This window comes from Sturnira hondurensis, unplaced genomic scaffold (assembly GCF_014824575.4).
Source record: "Sturnira hondurensis isolate 20B ecotype Veracruz unplaced genomic scaffold, ASM1482457v3 Scaffold0014099, whole genome shotgun sequence".
Classification (NCBI taxonomy): domain Eukaryota; kingdom Metazoa; phylum Chordata; class Mammalia; order Chiroptera; family Phyllostomidae; genus Sturnira; species Sturnira hondurensis.
The window spans coordinates 1562344-1586282 of NW_028086730.1; the positions used below are offsets into that span (position 1 = coordinate 1562344).

Sequence of the window (23939 nt, forward strand, 5' to 3'; positions counted from 1 at the left end):
GATAGAGGACGCGTCCTTTAACAAAAGCGAGACACAAAGCTCCGTCTCCAAAAGGCGCTTGTGGAAGAAAAGATGACCCCACCCTGAAGACAAGGAGGCGAGCACAGCGCCTGCTTCTGACCTTCCGGTCGGAAGGTCAGATGCTGAGGTCCAAACGCCACCGGAGTCTGGCCAGCCCGCCTCGGGCCTGGCGTCACCAGGGGCTCCAAAAGCTCCGACACCCAAGGTCCTGCCTCGTGATCCTGTGTCACAGGTGTGGGCCGGCCACAGGGCCCCGCGGTTCTGAGAGGCGGGCAGGACTCTGATGCTCAGCCGGGCCCCTCCCCTGGAGGCCACCTGCTGGGGAGGTCCCGAAAGACATCAAGACCACATCCCCACCTCCTGCTCCCCACCAGGACTCAAAGCAGGGCCGCCATCTCTGAGCTGTGCGCCCTCCTTAGGACTCGCCAGGAGCCACCTTGCCCGCCCTGGCTCACGGGGCCAAGGAGACCGAACCAAGGGAATCGCCCAGCAGGAGCAGGGGTCTCGCAGCAAGCTCCTCCCACTAAACCAGTCTGGACCAGCTTTCCTCGCAACCAAGAGGGACTCGGGCCTTGGCCACGCTCGGCTGTGGCGTCCCCATCCTCCCCCCTGACCGGCATGGAGAGGAAAGCACACCCTGACTGCGCCGCCTGCTTCTCCCCCGCCGCGCCATCCCTGTCTCTCTGCCTGTCCCCTCTGGGGGCCCCCCCCCCAGAGCTCTGTGGGGACACTGTGGAGCCATCAGCCCGGTGGGGGGGGGGTTCTCGCATACTGTGCACATCTGAAACAGCAGGCACTCACCGCCTGTGGGGACCCTGTGTTCAAACGACCCTCCTTGGGGGTCCCACTCCTTCCCCACCTCTGACATCCTGATGACCCACTGCCCCCAGAATTCCGGGTCCAAAGAGAGCCTTTTACAAGGTGCCGCACTCAAAGCTTTCACTTCTTGGTGGGCGGGGAGGGGGCTGGCAACCAAGAAACATGCCGACAGCGAGAGCAGACCCCAACCGAACGCCGGGGCAGAGAGACCAGTGCGCTGGGGGGTCGGCGCCCAGGCAAAGCACGCACAGCAAGGCCCTCTGCACAGGCGCCAGGCCAGCCCGGGGCCGACTCCAGGCTTTCGGACAAAGTCCAAGAAGGAAAGACGACGTTCTGTCGCTGCTGAAGACTTTGGAGAACAAACAGTCACTTCAAAGGTGGCCCCGTGGCCCCCAAGTTCAAAGTCCAGCATGCGTTTTTAAGGAGAAAGTACCCCACCTGACCCACGTCGAGATCCTTTCCAAAAGAAGGGAGAAGGGGAGGTGTGCCAGTGGCCACGTGGCCCAGGGGACAAGGACGCTGGCCTGCCCTGGGGGCAGCTTTCACACAGGACCCCACATCGTCAGAAGCTCAGAAACCCCAGGGAGTCTGGGGGGTGGCTTCCTGCCAAACCAGGCACTCACCCGAGACACATGAATCCATTTCAAATAATCCCTGCAAGGTTGAAGCTTTTCACTAAAAACATGAAGAACTGTCTGTTGGAAGAAAAATGCAGCTATAAGGCTATACGCGATTTTAATATTCCGGCAGCGGGATCCGGTAGCCAGGGAAACCGTCCAGTGGGGGCACGTCCTCCACATGGGAAGGACTTCTGTACCCACCCCACCCAGGGCAGCCTGGGGCGCGAACCGGGAGGATGCGGCCCCCGCCCCGGTGGTCTGTGGCCACAGAGGGCCCACCCCCCCTTCACGTCATTGGTGACACGATAACCCACAGAGTGCCTGTGCGTCTTGGGGTCAGCGTTCCTGGCACCCTGGAGTTCAGAGGTTCCCTAGGACGCAGAACCTGTTCCAGAACGGCCGGTGCATTTGCATAGCAGAGGTGAGAACAATGTCACAGAGGTGCTCTGGCGAAGTGCGGAAGTTCTTAGGGCCCCTAATTTCCACGGAGGGCCTCTGTCCAACCGGCGGGGGTGCCTTCTCCGCCCGGCCCAGGCGCGCTGTGGTCCCATCCGCCCACCCCGGGCAGCTCTGCCTCCCCGGGCCAGCGGTGCACTCTCCCCCCCCCCCCCCGACGGCAGCCCGGCATTTCTTTACGGACTAGTTTAGGAGGGAAGCATTCTGAGCAGCCTAGGAACCGGGGATGTGCTGAAATCCGTCAGCGATTTAACACCAGCCACAGCTCCGAGAACATGCCGGGGCCCCTCGCCCCACTCTCTCTCACACGCGCACACGCAGAGCAGACCTATGTCACTGCGGCACCCACAGAAGACGACTCTACCCGGTGTCTCTGATTTTCGGGAGGTCCCAGCTGGGCGAACCCCTGAGACCGTCGCGGCAGGCGTGCATCCCGCAGGTGGAACGGACAGAGTCCGGGAGAGCTGTGACGGGCCCGGCACCATCCAGGCTTCAGCCCCGGACACCCGGGCTAAGAAGAAGCGCCTTCTCCGCGGCGCCCGGCTCCTCCCGGGACGTCTCTCCCCCGGCTTCCCATCACTCTAAGGAACACGAAGGTGATGAGCAGAATCGCAGCTTGAAAGGCACCCTCGGAAGTGTGGTGTGACCAAAGGCAATGACCTCAAGTGACCATCTTGGCAGGGCCTGGGTCTCCTGCACAGGACAAACAGTGGGTGGCCGACCCCACGCGGCGGCCGGGTGCCACGCACGGTTGCTTCCACCTGCGGGCGGACTCAGGAGCGGATGAGGCAGGGCTCGAGGGCCGCCCGGCGGCCAGCCGCCTCAAACCACCCTTTCCAGGGGCAGCATAGTCTTCCATTCGTAATATTTCTAAAGAGTAGCACACTCCTTCTGTTTGCACAAACAAGACCAAACTAACGTCTGCACCAGGGCGCGCGGCTCCGACCTGCGGGCGACCAGGGCGCCCGCCCCTCCCAACGCGGCCCCTCCAGGTGAAGCGCTGGCGTCCTGGGGGTTCTTTCCCCGCAGCAGCAGCAGCAGTGGGCTCCCCGAGGCCCCGAGCTTTAAGGGCCTGTTTGTCCATCCACGTTCGCCGCCCTCCTGCCATGCTTCTTGGTCTTTGGAAGCAGCTTACAGGTCAGCACGGTCTCGGCCACCAACACGAAACCGTGTGTGAGCCAGGACCACCGGGCCACCTTGCCCCCTGCCCCTGTGGCACGAGAGCGGGCGATGGCCCCTCTTGGTGTCTGTTCACACAGTCACACTGAAACCGCCTTGCAGAGTCACCCGTGGCCCTGACGTCGCGGCAACCACACTTCCCTCCCGTCTACTTCACGACCATGGCGCAATTCCACAGACATTTCCACCGTCCAGAGAGCTCTAAGCAAGGCCTCTAGGCAACATGTGTCCACAGCCACTGGAACCCCCCAGTGGGTGCACACAGACAAGCCCGAGTCCACGCCAGGACCCACGAACGCTGTTTGGGCCTGACGGCCACGCTGTCCCGACCACGGACGCCGGCCGACCCGCAGAGAGCCGGCGCTCTCCCCAAGCAGAAGGACACAAGCACCGGTGACCCTACCTCAATCAAGAAGTCCCCGGTCCTCAGTCCGGCTTGCCATGCGACCCCGCCTTCGTCCACGGACTCCAGGTACTGCAGTGCCGGGAACGCCGGTGTGGGCGTGAACTCCTCGATGGGGGTGTCCGCTGCGGAGACAAGGACACGCTTTGCAAGCCTGGGAGACGCGTCCCAGGCGGCAGCCCGGCCCCCACAGGACCCGGCTGAAGGACCCGCAGGCATCCTGTCAGAAGTGGACGGCCCAGGCCCGCACTCCCCGGGCAGGGCCTGCTGCTCAGAGTCACAGGTCCACACCGACCCAAGCCATGAGGCTCACTGTACTCCGGGACCAAGTCACTCCTCCTGGCCTCTCCGCCGAACACAGGGACGCGCGTGCCCTGCAGTCCGCGCCTGTGTGTGCGCGCCTGTCATTTTCTTTAAAAGCATCGGTGACTAAACATTTTCAGTTCTAAAAATGGAAAAGTTCCCCCGTAGCCACATGGAGCCCCAGAGGCACCAGGCGGAACCACACACCAGGTCTCCGGCTGCACAGGCCGCAGTGGAGGGACTCCAACTCGGGGCTCCGTCAGAACGCCACACTGACCCGGTGCGGGCTGGCGCTGTGGGGTCTGCTCACATCCCTGCTACCGCTCTGCAGCCAACGTCCCGGGGGGCTACACCCCCACCAGCCCGGGCTTCGAGCCCTACACGGCAGCCGAGGGAAACTCTGGGTTGAGGGACGGACTTTCCTGGACTGCCAGGAGCGGCCGGGGGTGGGGGCTGGAGGGTGGAGATGGCCCTGCAGGGGGAGGGGAGAGGACTCACACAGAGAGCCGGGGACACACACATGGGGACGGCCACTGTTTCCTTCTCTCTCGGCCTCGGCAGCTGGGGACGCCCCCTGGGAGGAAGGAGCCCCCCACCTCAGCACAGAGGCTCAGAGAGGAGACTTGCCCATAGCTTTCCCGCATGCACGGCGGACAGACGCCTCCTCTCCCGGGGAGGCGATGCCATCTTGTTCTTTTCTGGGGGGGTGCCCCCGAGTCACCACCGAGGAGTGCCCCCCAGAGCCCACCCCCCCAGGCCACATGACGTGTGAGCTGCCGGCTCGGGCCACGGAGGAAGGGACCGTCTTGCCAGGCTTCCTGTGCAAAGTCACCTCAGGGGCAGGCACGCGGCTGCCTGCCGCACTCGGAGCCAAAGCCCACTCACTCCTGGCCCAGGGCGGGCTCTGCGTCCTGGGACTCGGGACCAGGTGCTTCTGGGCACCTGAGGCTGGCCGAGCTCCGGAGGCCGCCACGAGCGGGCTGGACCCAGCCAGGAATCACAGAGCCCACCGGTGATTTGGAATAAGGGCGGGGGGAGGGAGGGAGAGAGCTGGCCCGGAGCAACACTGTGCACAGAGAATCAGCCACATTCCTAAGGGAGGCCCCGGCGTGCTGCGAGTGAGGCGGCATGGTGGAGAACACGGTTGTCTAGCAACCAAGTGCCCCCAGGAAAAAGGCTTCTCTCGGAGCTGGGGAACGTCTTTCACACACACAGACACACACACTCACACACACACACCACATGTGAATGCAGCCGGGAGGCTGTGAACAGCGGCTCTTACCTTTCGCCCCGCGCAGGACGAACCCAAAGCCTTCATTGTCCTTCTTCTGCAGGACGACTGTCTTCTCCTCGATGATGCAGTCACTGTAGACAGAATTCCGGGGACAGCGACCATTATTGTGACCCGTCATCATCACCGCCGCGGCTCCTCCACCGGGGACGCTCATCATCATAGCCAATTAATCACCCAGCTCGCCGGGTCCAGGCAGCATGGAGGGAGCTAGGCAGCGCAGGGCGCAGGAGGAGCGAGGCGGCTGGGGGGCAGGCGAACGGGAGAGGCGGGCACGGCTCGACGGGGCTGGGAGGGGGGGCCGGGCAGAGGCAGAGTGGGAGCCAGCGGGAGGAAGGAGTCACGCATGGTGGGGAGGCCTGGAGCGAGGAGGGCTGAGCGGCGGCTCCGGGCACTGGAAAGCAGGGACGGCGGCAAGCGGCCGGGAGGAGCGAGCGTCGCCGCGCGGAGGAGCCCGGGCCGGATGCGCCTTCCAGGGAGCAAATGGAATCAGCCGGACCAGAAATGAGGCAGCAGTTTTGTTTTTTTTCCCCCCTTCTTCTTCAAGGGTTTTTTAAAAAAAATCAAATTCTATTTGCTCTCTGCGTGAGCCAGCGCCGGGAGACGCAGCGACCCCTCCCTCTCCGTCCACGGGAACGTGGTGCCCCCACAATCAACCGCGTCACCCCGCGCGGAAACCGCAGGCGGGAGGAGAGGCGGCTGGGCTCTGCTCAGCGCAGCGGCGTGGGGGGCTTCTCATGGGGGGCAGGTCGCTCCTCCTTTGGGAGAACGCTGAGTTTAGGGCCGGGAGAAGGAGCCTCGGGGTCCCCCCTGACAGGCAAGGAAAGCCACGGGGCCTGTTTCTTGGCACAGTATTTTTTTTTTTTTAAGGAAAGAAATGCAAAGGTTCAACTTTGATTCAGCTGCCCAAGCCTCCCATCACCTACGGGAAGGGCGCTTTGCCACGCTGTCCCCCCAGGAGGCGGCGGGGAGCAGGGCACAAGTGGGCTGCCTGGCGGGGGGGCTGCAGGACCAGGGCCCTCCCCAGAGTTGGGGGCTGCTTCCCTCCAGGGATCGGCCGTCAACCCCCCTCGAGTAAGTCAGGAGCAGGGCCTCTGTGGAGGGGATGGGCAGGAGTGGAAGCCTCCTCCGGGGTCCTCGGGGGCAGTGTGGGGGGCAAGGAGGAAGGATCCTCCGGGAGAGGCTGCTCCGGAAAGGCTGTGGGGAATGAAGCCCGAAGGGTCCGGGGCCCTGGCTCAGAAGGAGGGGCTGGGCGCACAGCACGACGTGTGGACACGCTTCCTTCCAGCCCCAGACAGCCGAAGGTCGACAGCCGAAGGTCAGCCTTGCCCTGAACTCCGGGTGCTGCCTGCAGGGAGCCCTCGGCCCCCGGACGCAGCCGCCTGGGGGAGCAGCATGGCCAAGCTGGACAGGTGGCCCCCGGAGGACGAGGGCAGGTGACGGGCGGAAGCCAAGAGCTTCCCCTGACACAGGGGCCGCAGGGCTGCTTCACAGAGGTTGGAGGCCCGGCTGGAGAGCACAGTCGTGTCCTGACCGCACCCCCCCAGCCACCTCAGTTTCCCCTCCCACTACCAGGCGGCAAGAACAGACCACAGGCCTCCCGGGGTTCTCGTGAGGGCAGGCAGGTCGATACCCACGGCAGTGCGGTGGGCCAGTGAGCCCCGGGGAGCCGTTCCCATAACCACAGCCAGGAACCGCAGTGGCCTGGTGGTGAGCCAGACCCAGAGCCAGGGGAGTTGGGGGCTGGGGCAGGCAGGGGCTCAGGGGTGAGCGGACCCTGCCCCGGGCCCCTCCACCCTTCTCACTCCACGGTCTCACCAACTGGAATGCAGATGTGAACTGCCTCCCACCCTCCCCTGGCCCCACGGCCGGCTCTGCGCTGGGCAGGTGCAAACCCCACACCGGTCCTGCCCCTCTTCTGGGGAAGGCTCTCCGAGGGCCTGGCCACTGAAGCCCCGGACACACCCCCAACACCCGTCTCTGCCCAGCACTCAGGTGAACTTATCCCGGGCTCCAGGCACAGAGCCAACTCCGCCCACAGCACCAGGTACTGCCCGGCCTCGCCATGGGCTTCGCCTGCGTGCAGACCACCTGCTGTCCCCCTCCCCGTGCCGTTGCAGGGACGGGTCAGGGCAGCACAGCTGGGTGCTGGCTGGCTCCCCCACGTGGGGCGGGGCCTTCTGTCCTGGTGGGCACGGCATCAGCTCAAATCCAGCTCTGCCAAATGGGAACAGACACCATGGCTTGTGCCTCGGGGGGAGTCAGTGAACGATCCCGTCCGAGCCCAGGCAGCGCCCTGGGCAGGGTGGGTGTCAGTGCACTGCCCTCCCGCCCTCCTGGGCCGAGGAGGAGACCGGCTCCTGGCCCCACTGGGTCCTCCCCGCTGAAGGCGCTCTGCCCCACGCAGCCCCTGCCCCTGAGCTGCAGTGGCGGCCCCCTGCTTGCCGAGCAAACGCTGGTGCCCCAGCCTGCCATGACGGACGGCCCCCCACTCCTGAGCACCCCAGGATCTGAACAGCCCTGCCCGTCAGGACCTGCTTCCCTCCACTCACCAGACCTGATCTGAATCCCAACTCGGCTGCCACCCAGCTTCGCTCCCCTGAGCCTCAGTTTCCCCAGCTACAGAGCACGTCATCATAGGGCATATCACTGCTCCTGCCGTGTGGGGCTTGGAGGGGCAAGTGAGACAAGACCCCCGGACATCCACGGGAGGGCAGGCTTCCCAACACAGGAGAGCTGCCGTCATCGGCCCCCGGCTGTCCCATCATGCTGAGTCCCCCAGGGGACGTGAGGCCCCAGACAGCAGGACTTTCACTTGTGGGTCACTCGATTCCCTCAGCACCCCGTAGAGGGCCATGCGCCCCACTGTGTGTGTAGGACAGGGTGAAGCAAGCGTGGACACAAACAGGAGTCCACTGGAGGACCCGGTCGTCGGGGAGGTGGCTGCGGGAAGGCCACAGGGTGGGCCTGGTGGGGAGCAGGGTCGGGGTGACTAGACCCCCACCACACTCGGCGGAGCACCAACGGCCCGCAGCTGCCTTGGCCCCCAAAGCCCAGGACGAAGTGGGAGGCTGTCCCAGGCTGAGCGCTCAGCCTCTGCAGGGACCCGTGAAAGGAAACTCGAATGGAAGCGTCGGCCCTTCGGACAGAAGCTCAGGTCCAGCCTTGCCCACACGGCGTGAACGCGCAGCCCCTCACCAGACTAGGCCCCGCCCCCTGGCCCCCGGGAGACCCTTCCTGCAGCGGAAGAGCTCTCAGGGGCTCCTGCTGCCGGTTTGCGGACCCGGAAACTGTCTCAGGTTGGCCCCGGCCACATCCCGGGCCGTGGCACGGAGGTGGGCTCCTGCGTGTTGCCACCGGGCCATGATGCAACCCTGTCCGGCCTCCCCGCTGAGGCTCTTCTGACCACCGCTCCAAAACGCCCAGAACTCGGCCTTACAACTCACGCAACTCCTCACACCCTGGGCCTCTGTGACACCCACGGACGTATGTGCTATGGTCCCTCCCTCGGTGGGTCCCTGCCTCCCACCCCGCCCCCCAACACCGGCCGACTCGCAGACCCTCCACCCCGAACCCTCCCCACAAGGGGCAACGCCACGCGTTCTCCCCTCGAGCACCGCCCGCACCCCCTCGAGGGCGCTTCTCCCCTGCTAACCCAGGACCTGCCGGCTGCCTGGGGCTAACACCACGCCACCCCCAGGGACTTGGCCTAGGGAGACAGCAGCTGGTCTTTGTGGGATGCTGCCTGTGTTTGGTGAACAGAGAATGTGATCCGGCCATGCTCTCTTCAAATGTGTACTCTGGACGGGGCGGGGGCCACTTGGATGTGCCCACAAAGTCCCCTGCTTCGGTGGCTTCCCATAGCGGGAGCTGTGAGAGGCAAAGTGGGGTGGGGGGGTGGGCGTCCGGCCCCACCAAGTGCAGCCATGTGGGCCACACGCGGTGGAACTGGAGGCCACACCACGGCCATCACAGAACCGTGGAGATGCCGACAGCGATGCTGGCATGGTGGAAGTCCTGGGCCCTGAGGGGAGCGGGCACCTCTCCTGGTTCGTGCAAAGACCGAGCACAGGGCACCGGCCGCCTGGGAGAGCGTGAGGCGCCCACATCCGCACATGTACCAGCGGGAGGGCCTCCGACTGCTGAGGAGCACAGGCGGGCTCCACGCAGAGCCCACGGCACAGGGAGTCACAAGTCCACGCCGAAACTCCCAGGGGACCGTACGGCAGAGCCCATTCAAGGTTCCCGTGTCTCGCCCACCCAGCCGCCCTGCTGTGTGCTGCAGCGGCGTGTCCTGACACTCCGGAGTAACACAGGAGCGTCCCCTCCCCACTGGCCGGCTTCAGACACCCCTGGGGTCTGCCCTCCTCAGGAGACCACAGGAGGGGACCAGCTGCAAGCGGCTTTTAGCTGTGGGTTCGCACGATGGCCCTCCCGCAGTGCCTGAGCACTTGGGTCCGGAAGTGGTCGGAAAAGGCCGATGGCTCCACTGCCAGGGGACCGTGTGAATTAGGGCGGCGGCCATTCTTTACTGAGCCCCACAGAGTGTCAGGCGACGGACTGGCCGCCAGGCACACGGAGAGGAGGGGCCAGGCCCCATCCGTCCCTTACGGAGACGTCAGTGGGAGCGGGCTGAGGGTTGGCCCGGGAGAGACCGGCCAAGTCCTGACACCCCCGTACCTGTGAGTGGACCTTGTTTGGAAATAAGGGCTTTGCAGATGTGACCAGTTAAGGATCGAGGTGAGATCCACCTGGATTCCCCGAGAGCCCTGAGACCAACGACTGGCCCTTGTAAGAGAAACAGGGGCGGCCTGAGAGGCAGGGCCACAGCAGCCGCAAGCCACGGGGCACCAAGGCTGCCAGCAGATGCCAGGCACAGAGGGCCTTTGTAGGGAGTGGAGCTGTCCGAAGTCTGAAGGCCCCCAGGCTGCCATAATCTGTTACCATACAGTGCTGTGAGCTCTGGCTGGTGTGCCTTGAGTGCCAGCCTACACTCAAAGGGTCGCTGGTTCGATTCCTGGTCAGGGCACATGCCTGGGTTGTGGGTCAGGTGCCCAGTAGGAGGGGCACAGGAAGCAACACACTTATGTTTCTCTCCCTCTCTTTCTCCCTCCCTTCCTCTTTCTCTGAATACAAATCAATTAAAAAGAAAATAGTACAATGCTGTGGGAACTAGAAGGGCCCGGAGGACTTCCTGTAGGAGGGAGACTAATGTGTAAGTGGGAATGAGCAGGCGGGGAGGCTGGATGGGGAAGGGGCAGAGGGGAACATTGCAGACAGAGGCGGACCCACATGGATAAAGGTTCTGAGGCACCACGGAGAGGCAGGAGGGGCCGGTCACCCTGGGGTCCTGGGTGCCTGCACACCCAGGGCGAGGTGAGAGGCAGCAAGAGGCTGGAATGCAGCTCCCGCCAGGCCCGGGACCGCCGTGCCTTCCCCATATTGCTCACGAAGGCCAAGGGGGGAGACACGCAACTGTCCCCTGCCTGTCCCCCCAGCCCTTGTTCGCCAGGCCTGACCCAAGGCTGACTTGCCCATGGGCGAGAACTCGGCCCAACAGCCCTGTTTCCGTCTACGCCACTGCACGCAGACGTCTGTGGTCGCGAGGGCACCCGCTCTCCCAAGCTGTCCACAGAAAGTCGTGGCGACCCTGCAGGGGGTCGGGAGGGCCAGTTCCCAGGGTAGGAGTCAGTGTCAGGTGGGGCGCAGGCTTGGGGAAGACACCCACTGGGCAGCGGGACGCGCGGTGCCTGGGCTTAGACGTGCCGCCCTCCTCAGGCTTGTCTCAGGGGGTTGACCCCTCCACCATCAGGGAACCCACCCCCGAGTCTGTGGTCAGAAAACAGAATCCTCAGGCTCCAAACCAAACAGCGAACCACAACCGACGAGGAGACGCGTCGGTGCTCACTCATCTGAACTCTAGCTCGGGGTCAGCTAGCTAGGTTTTCTCCCTCTGAGAGAATTCCTGGGTTAGGGGTAGGGGTCAGGGGTTAGGACTAGAGTCGGGGTTAGGGTCAGGGTCAAGGGTTAGGGTTAGGTTCAGGGATTAGGGTTAGAAGTTAGGGTTAGGGTCAGGGGTTGGGGTTAGGGTTAGGACTAGGGTCAGGAGTTAGGGTCAGGGTCAGGGGTCAGGGATTAGGGTCAGCCTGACCTTACGGAGGAGCCAGTGCCATGGGTTACAGGTCACCAGGTTCAAAGGCAGAATTCCCATAATCACCATAGAACTGTTTATGGCAAAAAGAAAGGTGCTTTGAGAGTGGGCTCTGGGCCTGCTGAACACGGCTGCTTGGATGTGGGGCTCACGCGGACTCGGGGTGCTGTGCCTGGGAGACCCAGGAGGACCCCCATCAGGGAGACCGGGGCGTGTATCGCCCTGGAAAGCCCCTCCCCAGAGCAGTTTCGGGCCCCTGCCCCGCCTTCCCCAGGGCAGAGAAGGTCACGCCCAGGAGAAGCCCCGCCTCAGTCACGCACCGTGTAACAGCATCCCAGTGACAGCCGATGGAGGCCAGAACTGGGACATTGTTAGAAAGAGGGCGCTCCGGGCTGGGGATGGCGGTGGCTGTCCTAGAAATTTCCCAGCCCTGCCAATCAGCACGGTGCAGCTCGAGAGAGAGCCCGTCAGCTCCTCCGAGCGGGTGCCGGGGGCCTCCACAGGTGGCCCCGCTGGGCAGGCGGCCCGGGTCACCACGGCCGCGCTGGCCACTCAGTGGAACAGAGGGCGGCTCCACGGGTGGTGGGGACAGGGCCAGCCCTGTCCTCGGGAAGGCCTGGCAGCTGGGAGCAAGCAGGAGGGGTTCCCCAAGTCATCTGTCATCTGCTGCTGCGGAGAAGGCACCTCTCGGCCGCACACGCCGCGGCCCTCTGTTGCCTGCCTCCCGGTCAGCCGAGCCCGTGGCGCTGCCCTCTGGCCCTCTGGCCTCCGCCCCAGTTCCCAGGGGAGGGAAGCCCGCACCGGGGCCACCCTGGGCCCTGAGAGCCCGTGTCGGGGCACTCACGGGTCACGGGCGGGTGGGGAGCTGATGAACGCCCATGATTCATTCACAAGTGACGCCGCACCCAGCTCCGGGGAGCCCACCTCGCCCCGAGAGCAGGGAAGAGGCGTCATTTCACGTCACGTCGGTGAGGACGCTGGTCCCGGTCCCCAAGGAGCCACACGCCCCAGGTTTCCCGGGAGCCGTTTCTCACACCCGCAGTCACAATGACGCTCAGTGTTTCTCCCGCCTGGTTTCTCCCCGTCGCCAACACCACTGGGGATACACGGGTTTCCTAACGGAAGCCGTAATGTGCAAAGACCTGATGGAAATTAAATTGTCTCATTATTTTGTAATAAATCACCGAAAAGCGTTTCCTGAACACAGCCAGGCCTGTCACCTGCCAAGAACAGCAGGTGGAGAAGACAAAGGCGCAGCTCAAGAGTGTTTGGGACAATGACGCCTGGTTGGGGTGCCTCTCAGAGATGCACGGAAATTCGGTCTCAGGGGGAGAGGGCTGCCCTGGAGGCTGAAGGTGGCCCCACCCCCCCCAAGCACCTCTGTGACCTGGGCCGCCACCTCCTTACCCACAATGCATCAGACTTTTACAATAAACATTGTATTCCTTTAAATATAAAATACATCCTCAGTATCGTCCCCCTTAAAACACATTGGCTGCTTCCCGTCAGCGTCACATAGAAATTCAGGCCCCCTGCCCGGGCTATAGAGGCCCCCGAGCGACCTGCCCCACTGGTCCTCGCCTGGGCCCCTCTGCCTCCCACTGGCCGGCCGGCCTCTCTCCACCTCAGTCCCTTTGCTCTGCCTCTGCTCGCCCCGGAGTGCTGCTCTGGGATTTCAGGAGCCACACCACCACCACTGTGCAGGTCCTCAAGGTCACTGCCACTGGGGGGGGCCTTCCCTCCTGCCCAGACACGCCTTCCAGGCCCCTGGCTCTCAGCCCTCACCTCCGCTTTATTTTCCTCGTCAGTCACTGGGTTTGCACTTGGGCCTTGCTCGTTCGTGTCCCGCTGACTCTCCCGGGAACACGTGAGTGCTCCCTGGGGCCTGGCCGGGTCTGCCCACCGCCTGGGGCCTGGCCTGGTCTGCCCACTGCCTGTCGGAAGGAGGAGGCAGGCACACTTTTTGAGTCCTGACTCTGGCAAGAGCTGGTGGTGGGACCAGAACAGGCCCCTTGCCGACTCTGAGCCGGGGCTCCCTGACTGGGAAAGGGACAATCCGGGTGTCCCAGCAGGTGCTCTGTCAGCGCGCAGTCACCTCGAGCACGGAACTTGGGCCAGACTCCGTGTACGGTCTGCGATGCAGATGGTGTGACCCACTGTCCTGGGCTGCCTGGGATGGAGGGGTTCCCGGGACACGGTCCGGGGCAAACCTGGACCGGCCGATGGCCCTCCCTCCCCGCCTCCTGCAATGGGAGCACCGTACCCCCAGCCATGTGTACGTCGCCCTTCCACATGGCCTCCCTCCCCGGCCGGTGGGTCACGTTCACAGACAGTCCTGCCGCTGAGGCGGGGGGAAGGCTTTGTCCGGGGTCACACAGCTGGCCACCGTATAAACCTTGCCCTTTGACCCTGAACTGAATGTTCTTTAAAACAGAAAAACAAAAGGTTGGGGGGACAGGAGGACTGCAGGTAGACAGGAAGGGCAGAGTGCGACTGCTCTTCCTTCAGAGATGAAAGTGAGGGGCCTTGGAACCTGTCCCACAGACCACACTGAGGAGGCCTGGGAACAGGTCACCCCAGTGTCCAAGGCCCTCCAGAGAGGTGGAGGTCACCTACACCTCTCAGTCTGGTTCTTGGGGATCAGGCTGAGCATGGCTACCGAGTTTTGGAGAGGAGGCTGGGCCCCAGCTGGGTGAGCACTGGAGAGCTCGCCCTGAACCAGCTGGCCCTGCAGCCTCCCCCCATGGAACATCTTGTTTCCGTTCCAAGTGCTGAGGCTAAATTAAGCAGGAGGCCACCTGCACAGGAGGGGCAGTTCTAAAAGTCACTCTGCCCTGGCTGGTGTAGCTCAGTGGATTGAGCGAAGGCCTGCGAACCACACGATCGCGGTTCGATCCCCAGTCAGGGCACATGCCTGGGTTGCAGGCCAGTGCCCAGCAGGGGACTCACAAGAAGCAACCACACATTGATGTTTCTCTCCTTCTCTCCTTCCCTTCCTCTCTAAAGATAAATAAATAAAAAAAATCTTAAAAAAAATAAATAAAAGTCACTTGGAGTGTGAGGGAGGCACGGCTCTATGGGGCAACTGCCTTCCCTCGGGCGGGGCTCTGTAAACTCTGGGATTGGGGCTGTCAGGCTCTCTCTGTGAAGGGCCAGAGTGTAAGTATGCCCGGCTGGCGCCCACAGTCCCGGCCACAACCACTCCCCCTGCTGGTTCTGGCCTGGAGGTGGCCTGCACTCTAGGCAAATGAGTGGGCGTGGCTGCGTTCCAATAAAACTTTACTGATAAAAACAGGCGGTGGGCCGGGCGGGGCTGGTGGCCACAGTTTCTAAAAATATGTTTTAGATGGCCCAAGGATGCTGGAACAGATACAAATAATACATCTACGTGAGTGTCTCAAAATAAACCACATTGTAGGTACACACAATAAAAGCTAAGAAAAGTCTTAATCCTCCCACACGAGTCAGACGTTCCTGGTTAATGACACTGGAGCTGCAGAAAGGACCCAAGGAAAGCACGGTTGAGAAATGGGGTCGTCTGTGAGTGCCCTAGAAAGATTCAGAAGGGTCCTGTGGAGAACCCTTTCAGAAAGATGAAGAAATGTGCCCCCCTCCACCCGCCCCATTCCCGGGCCTGGGTTTCCAGGCTGGGTGGGCCCCAGGCAGGGGTGGAGCAGAATTGGGGCTTAGTTAGGGACGGGAGTAAGAGGTACTCTGGGCGACCCAGTCCCAGAGCGCTTGTGGCCTGCGGGCAAAGGTCTGGCGCTTCACCCGCTACCCCGACGGACCCCTCCTTGGGGCAACTGTAGGAGGCAGGCAGTCATCGCCCCCACTTTGGGGGCCAGGAGCTGAGGCACAGAGGGGTTGAGTGATTTGCACAGGAGCACACAGCGGGAGGCATAGCCAGGCTGCCTGGGGCTGGAAGCTGTGTCCCAGGACCTGTTGGTGGCTGGCCAGGTGGGGAGGGGTCCCTAAGGGCTCCCATACTCCCCACCCTGGACAACAACCCAGAGAGAGGAAGGACCGGCGGAAGGGCATGTTGGTTGTAACGGCCCATTCTGGGGAATGGATCTCTGACTTCCTGTCCCCCTCAGAGAGCACCCCAGATGTCCAAGAAGATCCTGCTCTGCGTCACACAACCGGGACCGGAGAGGAAGGACCTCATGCTGTGGGCTGGTTAATGCCAGGAAGGAGGACCACCGTGGGATGCACAGGGCCACAAGCAAAGAGAGGCCGACACCTGAGAGCGGGCGCAGGAGCATGTGTGCGCATGTGCACCCTGGAAAGATCCTGTTTAGCCAGGCGTGTGCCCCGATTTGCTGTTGCCAGTCCCATTCAGGGGCCCGATGAGAAGGCCTCTTCCTGGGCACGGCAGATTAAGTGCTGTTGTTGAGCTCATACTTTTGGGCCCATACTCAACAACCGTGAATGTGCGCTCTAGGCTTGCTACCCCTGTACGCTGAACTCCTGTGCATCCTTGAAAGCCCATTTCAACAGCCACCACTTCCGGGAGGCCCTTGTTCCTGTCTCTCACGCGACTGCATGCTTGGATTCATGACCCTGATTCTTCCTCGTCCCTCTCACATACCCAACTCCCGGTCCTCCCCCACGCTGGCTTCCCACTACAGAGTCTGGAAACGGCATGTTTTCCCTTTCCCGGCCTGCCGTGCAGTGGGTGGGTGGTCTTAGGACGTGGTGTTGCCAAAAGAGACATGAGGGCAAGTCTCCTGGGCCCCTTGGGGAAGATGATATGGGAGGAGAGGGAGACTTTGAGGGCTGCTGCCTGGTGTTCTTTCTTCCCCAGTATTCCGGCAGAAGGGCTGAACTGAAGATGTGATGCTGGAGCAGTGGCAGCCATCTCGTGACCAAGGGGCCTGCAGAGAGGCCACTGACCTCCCGGAACAAACCCTGGAGGTGCCCACCCCTCTGGGCTCACCTCCGTGGGCCCAGCCACCGTTAGTGGGGTGTTTCTTGTTTGCAGCCAACAGCTTCCTAATGGACATCTGAAGGCTGTAGCAGGGAAGGTGGGCTGATTACCAATCAGAAGGCACTGGAATATGACCAGAGCCAAGGATGCTGGGCTTTCTGATAAACTAAGCAGCCGCCGAGCTACAGCTGGGCTGGGAAAGAACCATACGGACCCTTATTCTTCCAGCGACTTCTCGTCGGCAGGGAGGACCTGAGGCAGCCCTGCTGGCTGGCCCAGGCTTCCCTTTTCCAAGGAAGGTTTTAGAACAGGCCCTGGTCTCAAGTCGATCCAGTTCAGAACGTTGAGAGCTAAATAAAACCCATGGTCTCAGCCTAGTTTCCTGCTCACCGCAACACAGACTCCCTGACCACCCAGGTAATCCAGAGTACAGTGGCCACAGCTAGCACATTACGTGGTTAGGGACAAAGGACACACCACAGCCAGGAAGTGTCCAAAAAGCCCTTAAGGAAAGAACGATAGGTTTTAGACACAGATGGTGTGAGCCTCAAGAAGAAAAATATCTGCCAAGAAGGGCTCCTCATGGTTAGCCAAGGCCAAGTTCATAGTCAGAGTCTAATGGTAGATGCTGGCAGAGACCTGTCACACTCTGCACTTCAAGGGGAAGCCACAGACCACTGCCAGCCTCCTGCACAGCGTTCCTGCCCTATGAGTCAACCCTTATAAGGAAGTTCCGGGTATCGTCTTTTGACCAATGGGCTGAGGCCTGACTGGGGCTCTATAGCTATAGCCTCATTTGCATACACACTGACCAATCAGAGTTGCTCCACAACAACCAACCAGAATGCATCATTCTGACCAATCATGACTGTGCTATTTAGACCAATCAGAACTCTGTGATTTGGATTCCTCATCTGCATAAAAGTGGACCAGTCAGGAACCAGAGCAGGGGCTTTCTTTACAAAAGGCAGCCTGCCCCTTTGTCTTGGGGGAGTGCCCTCTTGGTGTCTTCCAGAGGTTGCGCTCCTTGGTTTGCCCCGGGGGTACTGGCGTGATGTTTCTCGTCTTTCTGCATCTCAGGTTGGCAACTTTTGTTGACAGTGGGGCGGACCAGCCCCTTGGTTGTGCAGAGGGGCAGCTAGGGGCCTGGGTCTGGACCTGACATCTCTGGTCTTCCGAGGCATCCCGCCACCTCCAGCGAGCTCAGCAGCAGGTGGGCTTTCCCTTCCAGCGAGCAGCGTGCCTTCTCCTCTGGCAGTCGGCACGGCCACCTCTCCTCCAGGTGGCCCGGGACGCTGGGGCTGGGAGTCCCACTCGACGGCCACACACGACAGGGGAAGTTCCCCTTGCTCCTAGCCCCGCACGCCCTCTGACCTTCAGGGCTGGCACAGGCAGGGCCCTAGGGGCCAGGTTCCTTCTGAGCTGCTCCTGGAGGGGAGGCGCCCTGACCGGCCCCCTAAGCTGGGCTGTTGCTTGTTTCTCCCTAAGGAAGATGGTGTCTTACGATGGAGACACTTGTCCTTTGCTGCGTGTCCCTTCTCTGTGCAGGAGGTCCCACCCGGTCTTTGTTTCCACACCTCCCCTTGAGCTCTCACGTCATTCCCACGTAAGTCGGCCCAGTCGCCAGGCTGTACACGGTCTCAACTTCCCGTGTCCTTCAGGGTTTCCCCGTTCTCTGCTTATTTTCTTTATTCTTTACTAAGGCCCGAGCCCCACCGCAGGGCCAGCCGGCCTAGGCCCTCCGCCTCGCCTGTCCCTGCACCCCCAGGGCTCCGGCCACACTTTGCGTGTTCCCGGTCCCCCCCCCAAAACAGACGGTTTTCTCGCTGCGGCCTGCGTGGCCCCAGGCGCCTGCCACTTGTCCACACTGTATGCACTTTCCTTCCTGTCTTCGGAGAGAAATCTTATCTTCAGAAAGATAATCAGCTTCGCTGCAGTCTCCAGGACTCACCCCCGGGCCCCTGAACTCCAAAACGCCCTCTGATTAATCAGACAGTCTTAGGGTGTCTGCGTTTATCAACACGAGTCGCAGCTGAAACAGAGCCCCCAGAACTGCCCCCTCTGTCTTTCCTCCCTTATCTTATTCTCTCTTCCCTCCCACGTCACCGTCACCGTCACCGAGAGGAGCAGGATGACAGGCGACGACTGAGGGCACTGATTCCTGAATGCGAATGCTGATAAGACCGACGGCCCCACTGACTACAACTGCTCGCGTTCACAACACTTCAGGCGTGGGGTGAAGCCCCCACGCCCCTCCTGTCTCTCACCCCACACCCTGGGTGGAGGCACGGGTTTCTCCCCGACTCCACAGATAGGAGGTGGCAGTGCAGGCAGACTTGCAGACTTGGTCAGGGCTGCGTAGCCCGTGTGCAGTCGAGGAGCTGGGCAGTGGAGCCCTGGGGCCACCTGCTAGGCGCCAGCCCTTCCCGGAGCCCGGCAAGCCTGCCTTCGGCCGCAGGCCCTCAGTGCCCGCCACCGGGCCAGCTCCTCCCTGGCCCCCCGTAGTGCTTGGAGGTCTGGGGCCCCCCTGCTGCCTCCTCATGGTCAGGAGGACAGGTCGCTGTCTGCATGAAGCACTGAGGCTTCTGTTGGGGGGGGCCCTCAGGGTCCCATGCACAGAGAATCGCCCCCTCGAAGTGGGACGGGCCTGTAGGACACTGCCGACCATGGACCGTTCCCATGGGTCTCCAGAGGCCCTGGGATGAGCTGGGCCCAGCATGGCGTGGCCAGCTCCTGACATGGGCTGGAGTGAGAGGCATGGCGGGGGGGCCCTGTCACAGTGCTGGTCAAGGGTGGCCTTCCTCCAGGTGTCGCCTGAGTCCAGCCCTGCCCTGTGCGCTGTACCCCTGGCCAGAGCCTCGGTTCTTGGGCTCAGGGTGGGTTCTGGGCTGTGGGCCTCCTCAGTGGAAAATGCCACCCCTCCTCCAGGGCTAGCCACTGTGACCCACGGCTGGGGCACGTGGCAGGTTTTCCCAGCAGGCACAGGAGCCCAGCCCACAGCTCTGATCCCACGGCCTCTGGAAATGAGTAGGGCTGGTCAGAGGTGTGGGTGCAGGTGTGCGGGTGGGTAGGGGATACAGCTGGCACAGCTGGGAGGAGGAGCCTGGGCTTCGTGCAGCCTCAGTTTCCCCATCTGTCCAGTGGCCTCTCTCCCTGTCTCGGGGCACGACAGACGGTGGGCAGACCCTCATCAAACTGCCCACACTGCCTGCTCTCACAGGTCTGAGTCCTGGCACCAAGGGCCAGTGTGTCAGGTAGCCATCTCTGCCCTGACGGCCGACACGCCGTGGTGGGGCCTTCCTGGGCTAGAGTCAAGGCGTCCCACAGCTGGCTCCTGGGGGACGCTCCAAGGGACAAGGCATCCGGCCTTTCCCAGTTTCCAGAGGCACGGCCTCCTTCGCTGGTGGCCCCTTCCACCTCAGCTCGTTGTCACGCCTCCCGCCCTCTGTTCCAACCCCCTGGTCCCTCTCATATGGACACTTGTGATCACACTGGACCCACGCGGTACTCCAGGGCCATCTTCCAATGTCACGGCCAGCTGATGCCCTTAATCCTGGTGGCCATGGGACCTATTCACAGGTCCTGGGGATTATTAGGGCATGGGCATCTCTGGGGGTCATTACTGGGCCCCCACCCCATCCTAGCTGCCCCTTCCCTCCCCTGGGGAGACGGCGAGACAGCCCAGGCGGGTCATGCAGGCTGGGATGGTTTCTCAAAGCCTTGCCATTCCAGGGCTGACGCATCCCAGCCCGGGCGAGGCCTGGGAGCTGTGGAGGGCAGCAGAGGAGCCCGTGGGCCCGGGGCCAGGGTGCGAGCTGACAGGCACCGCAACAGAAACACGCATTCTCCCCTCCACTCGACACTCTCCCCAGCTGGGAGGGACAGAACCACGTCATCAGCGGCACCCCAGGCACTCAGCCTCCCTTAGAAATGTCACTGCTGCCACGTGCAGGCGACCCTGCTCCCAGGTGACCCTGCTCCCGGGTGCCCCAACTGGAGTGAGAGCTGACATCAGCTGCTCAGGGCATTTTGGTTTCTCTCCCTGGGAGCCACTCGCACCCATGGGCCCCCGGGAGGGTGCAGGCCCTTGAAGTAGGAGCTGGCACTGCCCCCACCCCCTGACCCCGGTGCTCTGCCCCCTCACCTGGGGGTTCCTTCCTCTCCCCAGGGCTGAGCATGGACAGCGCCAGAGGACTGGTCCTCTGCAGACCCTCAGCAGAGGGGCACTCAGGAGGGAGCTCCTCGTAAGGCCCGACCCACTCCCGATGCGGGGTGCCCACAAGTTTCACCCGGGGCCGGAGACACCTCCCCTTATGAGGTTAGACTCCAAGGGAGACCCAGCTGGGGCGGCTCAGTGGACTGAGCACCGGACTGCGAAGCAAAGGGTCACTGGTTCGATTCCCAGTCAGGGCACATGCCTGGGTTGAGGGCCAGGTCGCCCCCAGTAGGGGAGCTCGAGAGGCAAACACACATTAAAGTTTCTCTCCCTTTCTTTCTCTCTCCTTTCTCTCCTCTCTAAAAATAAATAAATACATCTTAAAGAAGAAAAAAAAAGAGTCCAAGGGATTCCCAGCACAGAAACTGATTAGACAAAGATGAAACTGGGCGCCCCAGGGAATTATCTCCACACGTCTCTCGATGTCCAGCCCAGCCACGCGGTGAAACTGGATCTGCCAGCGGCACTGCCTCGGTGACCCTGCCATGTCTCAGGCCCCTACTCGGCCCCCGTCCTGCCTCCGTGGGGGACACGCTCCTCGGCCCCTGGGGGAGCAGGGAGGGGGGTCGGAGCGTGCTGGGTTTCCAGTCATTCAGTTTCCTGCCTGCTCATTCCTCCCGGTTTCAGCAGCAGTCCAAGCCCTGTCCCCTAACAGGGTCACCCAGGGTGGGGGCAGGAGGCAGGGGGACACTACCCCATGGAGAAGAGCCATCCTTTCTTGGCCCGTCAGCCAGGTTTCTTGGACAGAAACCCCCCTCGCTGCCTCGAACCCGTGGCTGTGGGATGAGGGTGCTAAGGGCTGAGCACCACTGGGGTTTATAGAAACAGGACCTGGGAGGGCTTTGGCAGCAACGCGTGGGGAGCATGTCCAGGGCGTGACAAGCCTCCGCCAGCTGCGAGGGGGACAGGCCTCAACAAGCTTGGGGAGAGTGAGCTAGCCCACACCTGTTGCAGGTGAGCAGTGAGGCTGCATCTGACCCAGCACCTGTGGGAGCTGGTCTGATGGGAAGACACCCCCAGGGGCACTGCCAGGTGTGTGCAGTGCTGGTGACATTCTCGTCCAAAGACACTGAGCTGCCCCCCAGGAGGAGGAGGCTGGCTGTAACCCTGGGCCCACACCATAAATGGGTGTGAGAAGGAGGAGGTCTCTGCCTGGGTCCTACTGGGGCCAAGGCAGGTACCTGGCACTTCTTCCTGTCCCGGAGGGAGTGGCAGCAGCAGCCCACCCACCTGTCACCCATCCACCATCCATACATCAACTGTCCACCTGTCCATCATCCATCCTACCACCCACCATCCATCTATCCATCTATCCATCCATCCACCCACCCACCCACCCATCCATCCATCCATCTTCATCACTCTATCCATCTGTCCATCCGTCCGTCACCCACCCCTCCATCCATCCTCACCTGACCATTTCCCACTGCCCTGCCCCGTCTCTGCGGACACAGTGCTCGCCAGGCCCTCTGCTGGATGGGGGAGAAGATAAGGTACATGTCAGCCCCACCCACCCGGGGTCAGACAGACTCGGGAGGTGCTGTAGGGGGAGGCAAAGGCAGAGCACCCTCCCAGCTGCTCCCTGGCCCAGGTGACACCCAGTCAGAGGGTCCGCTCCCTCTTCCCTTGGGACCCAAGTCAGACACCAGAGACCCTTCTGCTTCTGGGGGGGAGGACCAGGCCTCTGTTCGGGGGGACGGCAGTAGCACAAGCACCTTAGAGAGCCCACGGGATGCCAGACACAGCCTTGGGGACACTTTCAGAACGAGCCTTGTCATCCACCCCTTGGCCTGGTGCCCCCGCCAGCAGCCTGGGCCCGAACCCTGAACTTCAGGGCCTGTCATTCCCGGAGCACATTCCCACCCAGGGGACCACTGGCCGGTGATCACGGCAGTTTCAGGCAGAACGCACAGACTCCGATAACCAGGAGGGACGCAGGAGTGACATGGTGTTGTGTAGACGAGGAAACTGAGGCCCAGGCAGGCAGGCGGCAGGCCTGGGCCTCGTCAGCCCGGACGCTGCCCCCTGTCCTTCAGTTACCACACCAAGTCACGTATTTAAGGGCTGGCCTGTGTCAAACCCTGAGCCCACCGAGGAAGGTGGGCGGAGGGTGGGCGTTGGCCCAGCCGAGGGCCTCTCTCCTGGCTCTGCACTCAGTGACCGCCTGCTGGTTGCTTGACACTGACCGTGGAAGGAAAGGTCGGCCACACTGTGGACCCTGGCCAAGGCCACCGGCCAGGGCGGAGATGGGGCAGAGGGGACAGAGGCCAGTCAGTGTGGGGGGAGTGCAGAGCCAGAGGCTGCTGTGGTGGCTGTGACCATAGAGCCCTTGGGGGAGGACCAGTGACACCTTCCTCTGTAGCCCGAGAGGCTCGCATCCTGGGTGAGGGCCCTGGCTCTGGTTCGCACCCGAGTTTGCTGAGGGCCCGGTGGGCCCCCCAGGGCCCGGCCTGGAGCGATGCCCGGATCCCAGCCTCCCTACTCTCCTCCACGCTTTCTCGGCATCCACACCCACACACCCACTCACCACCTGGGAATGTATAAATGTGGCCCGAGGGGCAGTGAGCCAGGAGCCTTGGTGCTGTGAGAAACTGAGCTCCCAGCCCCCACGCCAGGGCCAGTGGGCCCAGAAGAAAGGGTCTGGGGCGTCCTGCCTGGCTGGCCCCGCCCCAGGGGCTGTCTCCAGGGCCAGTGTCCTGGGCCTCTGAGAGCTTCAGCTGCTCTGCACCTCCTTCTCCGGGTGCCTCCCAGGCCATACCCAGCAGCTCCGGTAAAGGCCCCTCCCCCAACTGGGAAGGCGCCCCACCCCCACGCAGAGCAGCATCTTGGGTATCCAGGGGGGTCTTGAGGAAAGTTCTGCCATTTTAGAGGCTCTGGGCCAACCCTTAGCCAGAAGAACCACCCCCTCACCGTGGTCTGGGGACACCCAGAAGGTGCCAGCCCCAGAAGCAAGCCCCTCCCATGAGGAGCGTGCTGCTGGACAGATGGATGGACGAATGGATGGACGGCACCAGCTGTGGCGAAGCCAGAGCTCACTTACTGTTGACTCAGTGGATATGAGAGAATGAGGAGCCCTTGCCTGGCCCAGCCGAGGCCCCTGCCCTCCAGTGGGGCTCGGAACCAGTGTCCCCACCTGGGGCGTGTACTCCAGCCTGAGTCCCAGCAGAGCAGGGGAAATGAAACAGCTCACTTCTCGGGCACTCCCAGAAGGGACCCTCGGGGTGAGAGTAGGACCCTGGCAGGAACCCCAAACTGGAGCAGCCTGAGGACGGACCCAGTGAGAGTGGTGGGGGTCCCGGCGGCACCTGAGGAGCGGGGGCTATTGCAGTGCCTTGCTGGCTAGAGAACTCAGAATATGCCTCCCACAAGGGGCGGGGCGGGGGCAGAAAACAAAGGCCCTGGGAAACTCCAGGAAAAACAAAACTCTGCGTGAAAACCGCGGCCCTGACGCCGAGCTCACACGGGGCACGCGTTTGCACTGACGGAGGGGGAGGAACCGTGGCTGTGATAGGAGAAGCCCTTTCTCCGCGCGGGGGCCACAGCCCAGCCCCCG

At 62.6% G+C, this 23939-nt stretch overlaps 1 protein-coding gene across 6 annotated transcripts in view; it reads right to left on the reverse strand.

Annotated features, from left to right (window-relative positions):
• The window catches only part of SHANK2 (SH3 and multiple ankyrin repeat domains 2), a 285739-nt gene that overhangs the window by 105682 nt on the left and 156118 nt on the right, over nt 1-23939 (reverse strand). For all 6 annotated transcript variants that reach the window (XM_037062593.1, XM_037062592.1, XM_037062594.1 and 3 more), the window contains 2 exons: nt 5084-5166; nt 3499-3623 (listed from right to left, as the gene is read on the reverse strand). In XM_037062593.1, the coding sequence (XP_036918488.1) occupies nt 3499-3623; nt 5084-5166 (208 nt within the window). The remainder of the gene's footprint in view (nt 1-3498; nt 3624-5083; nt 5167-23939) is intronic.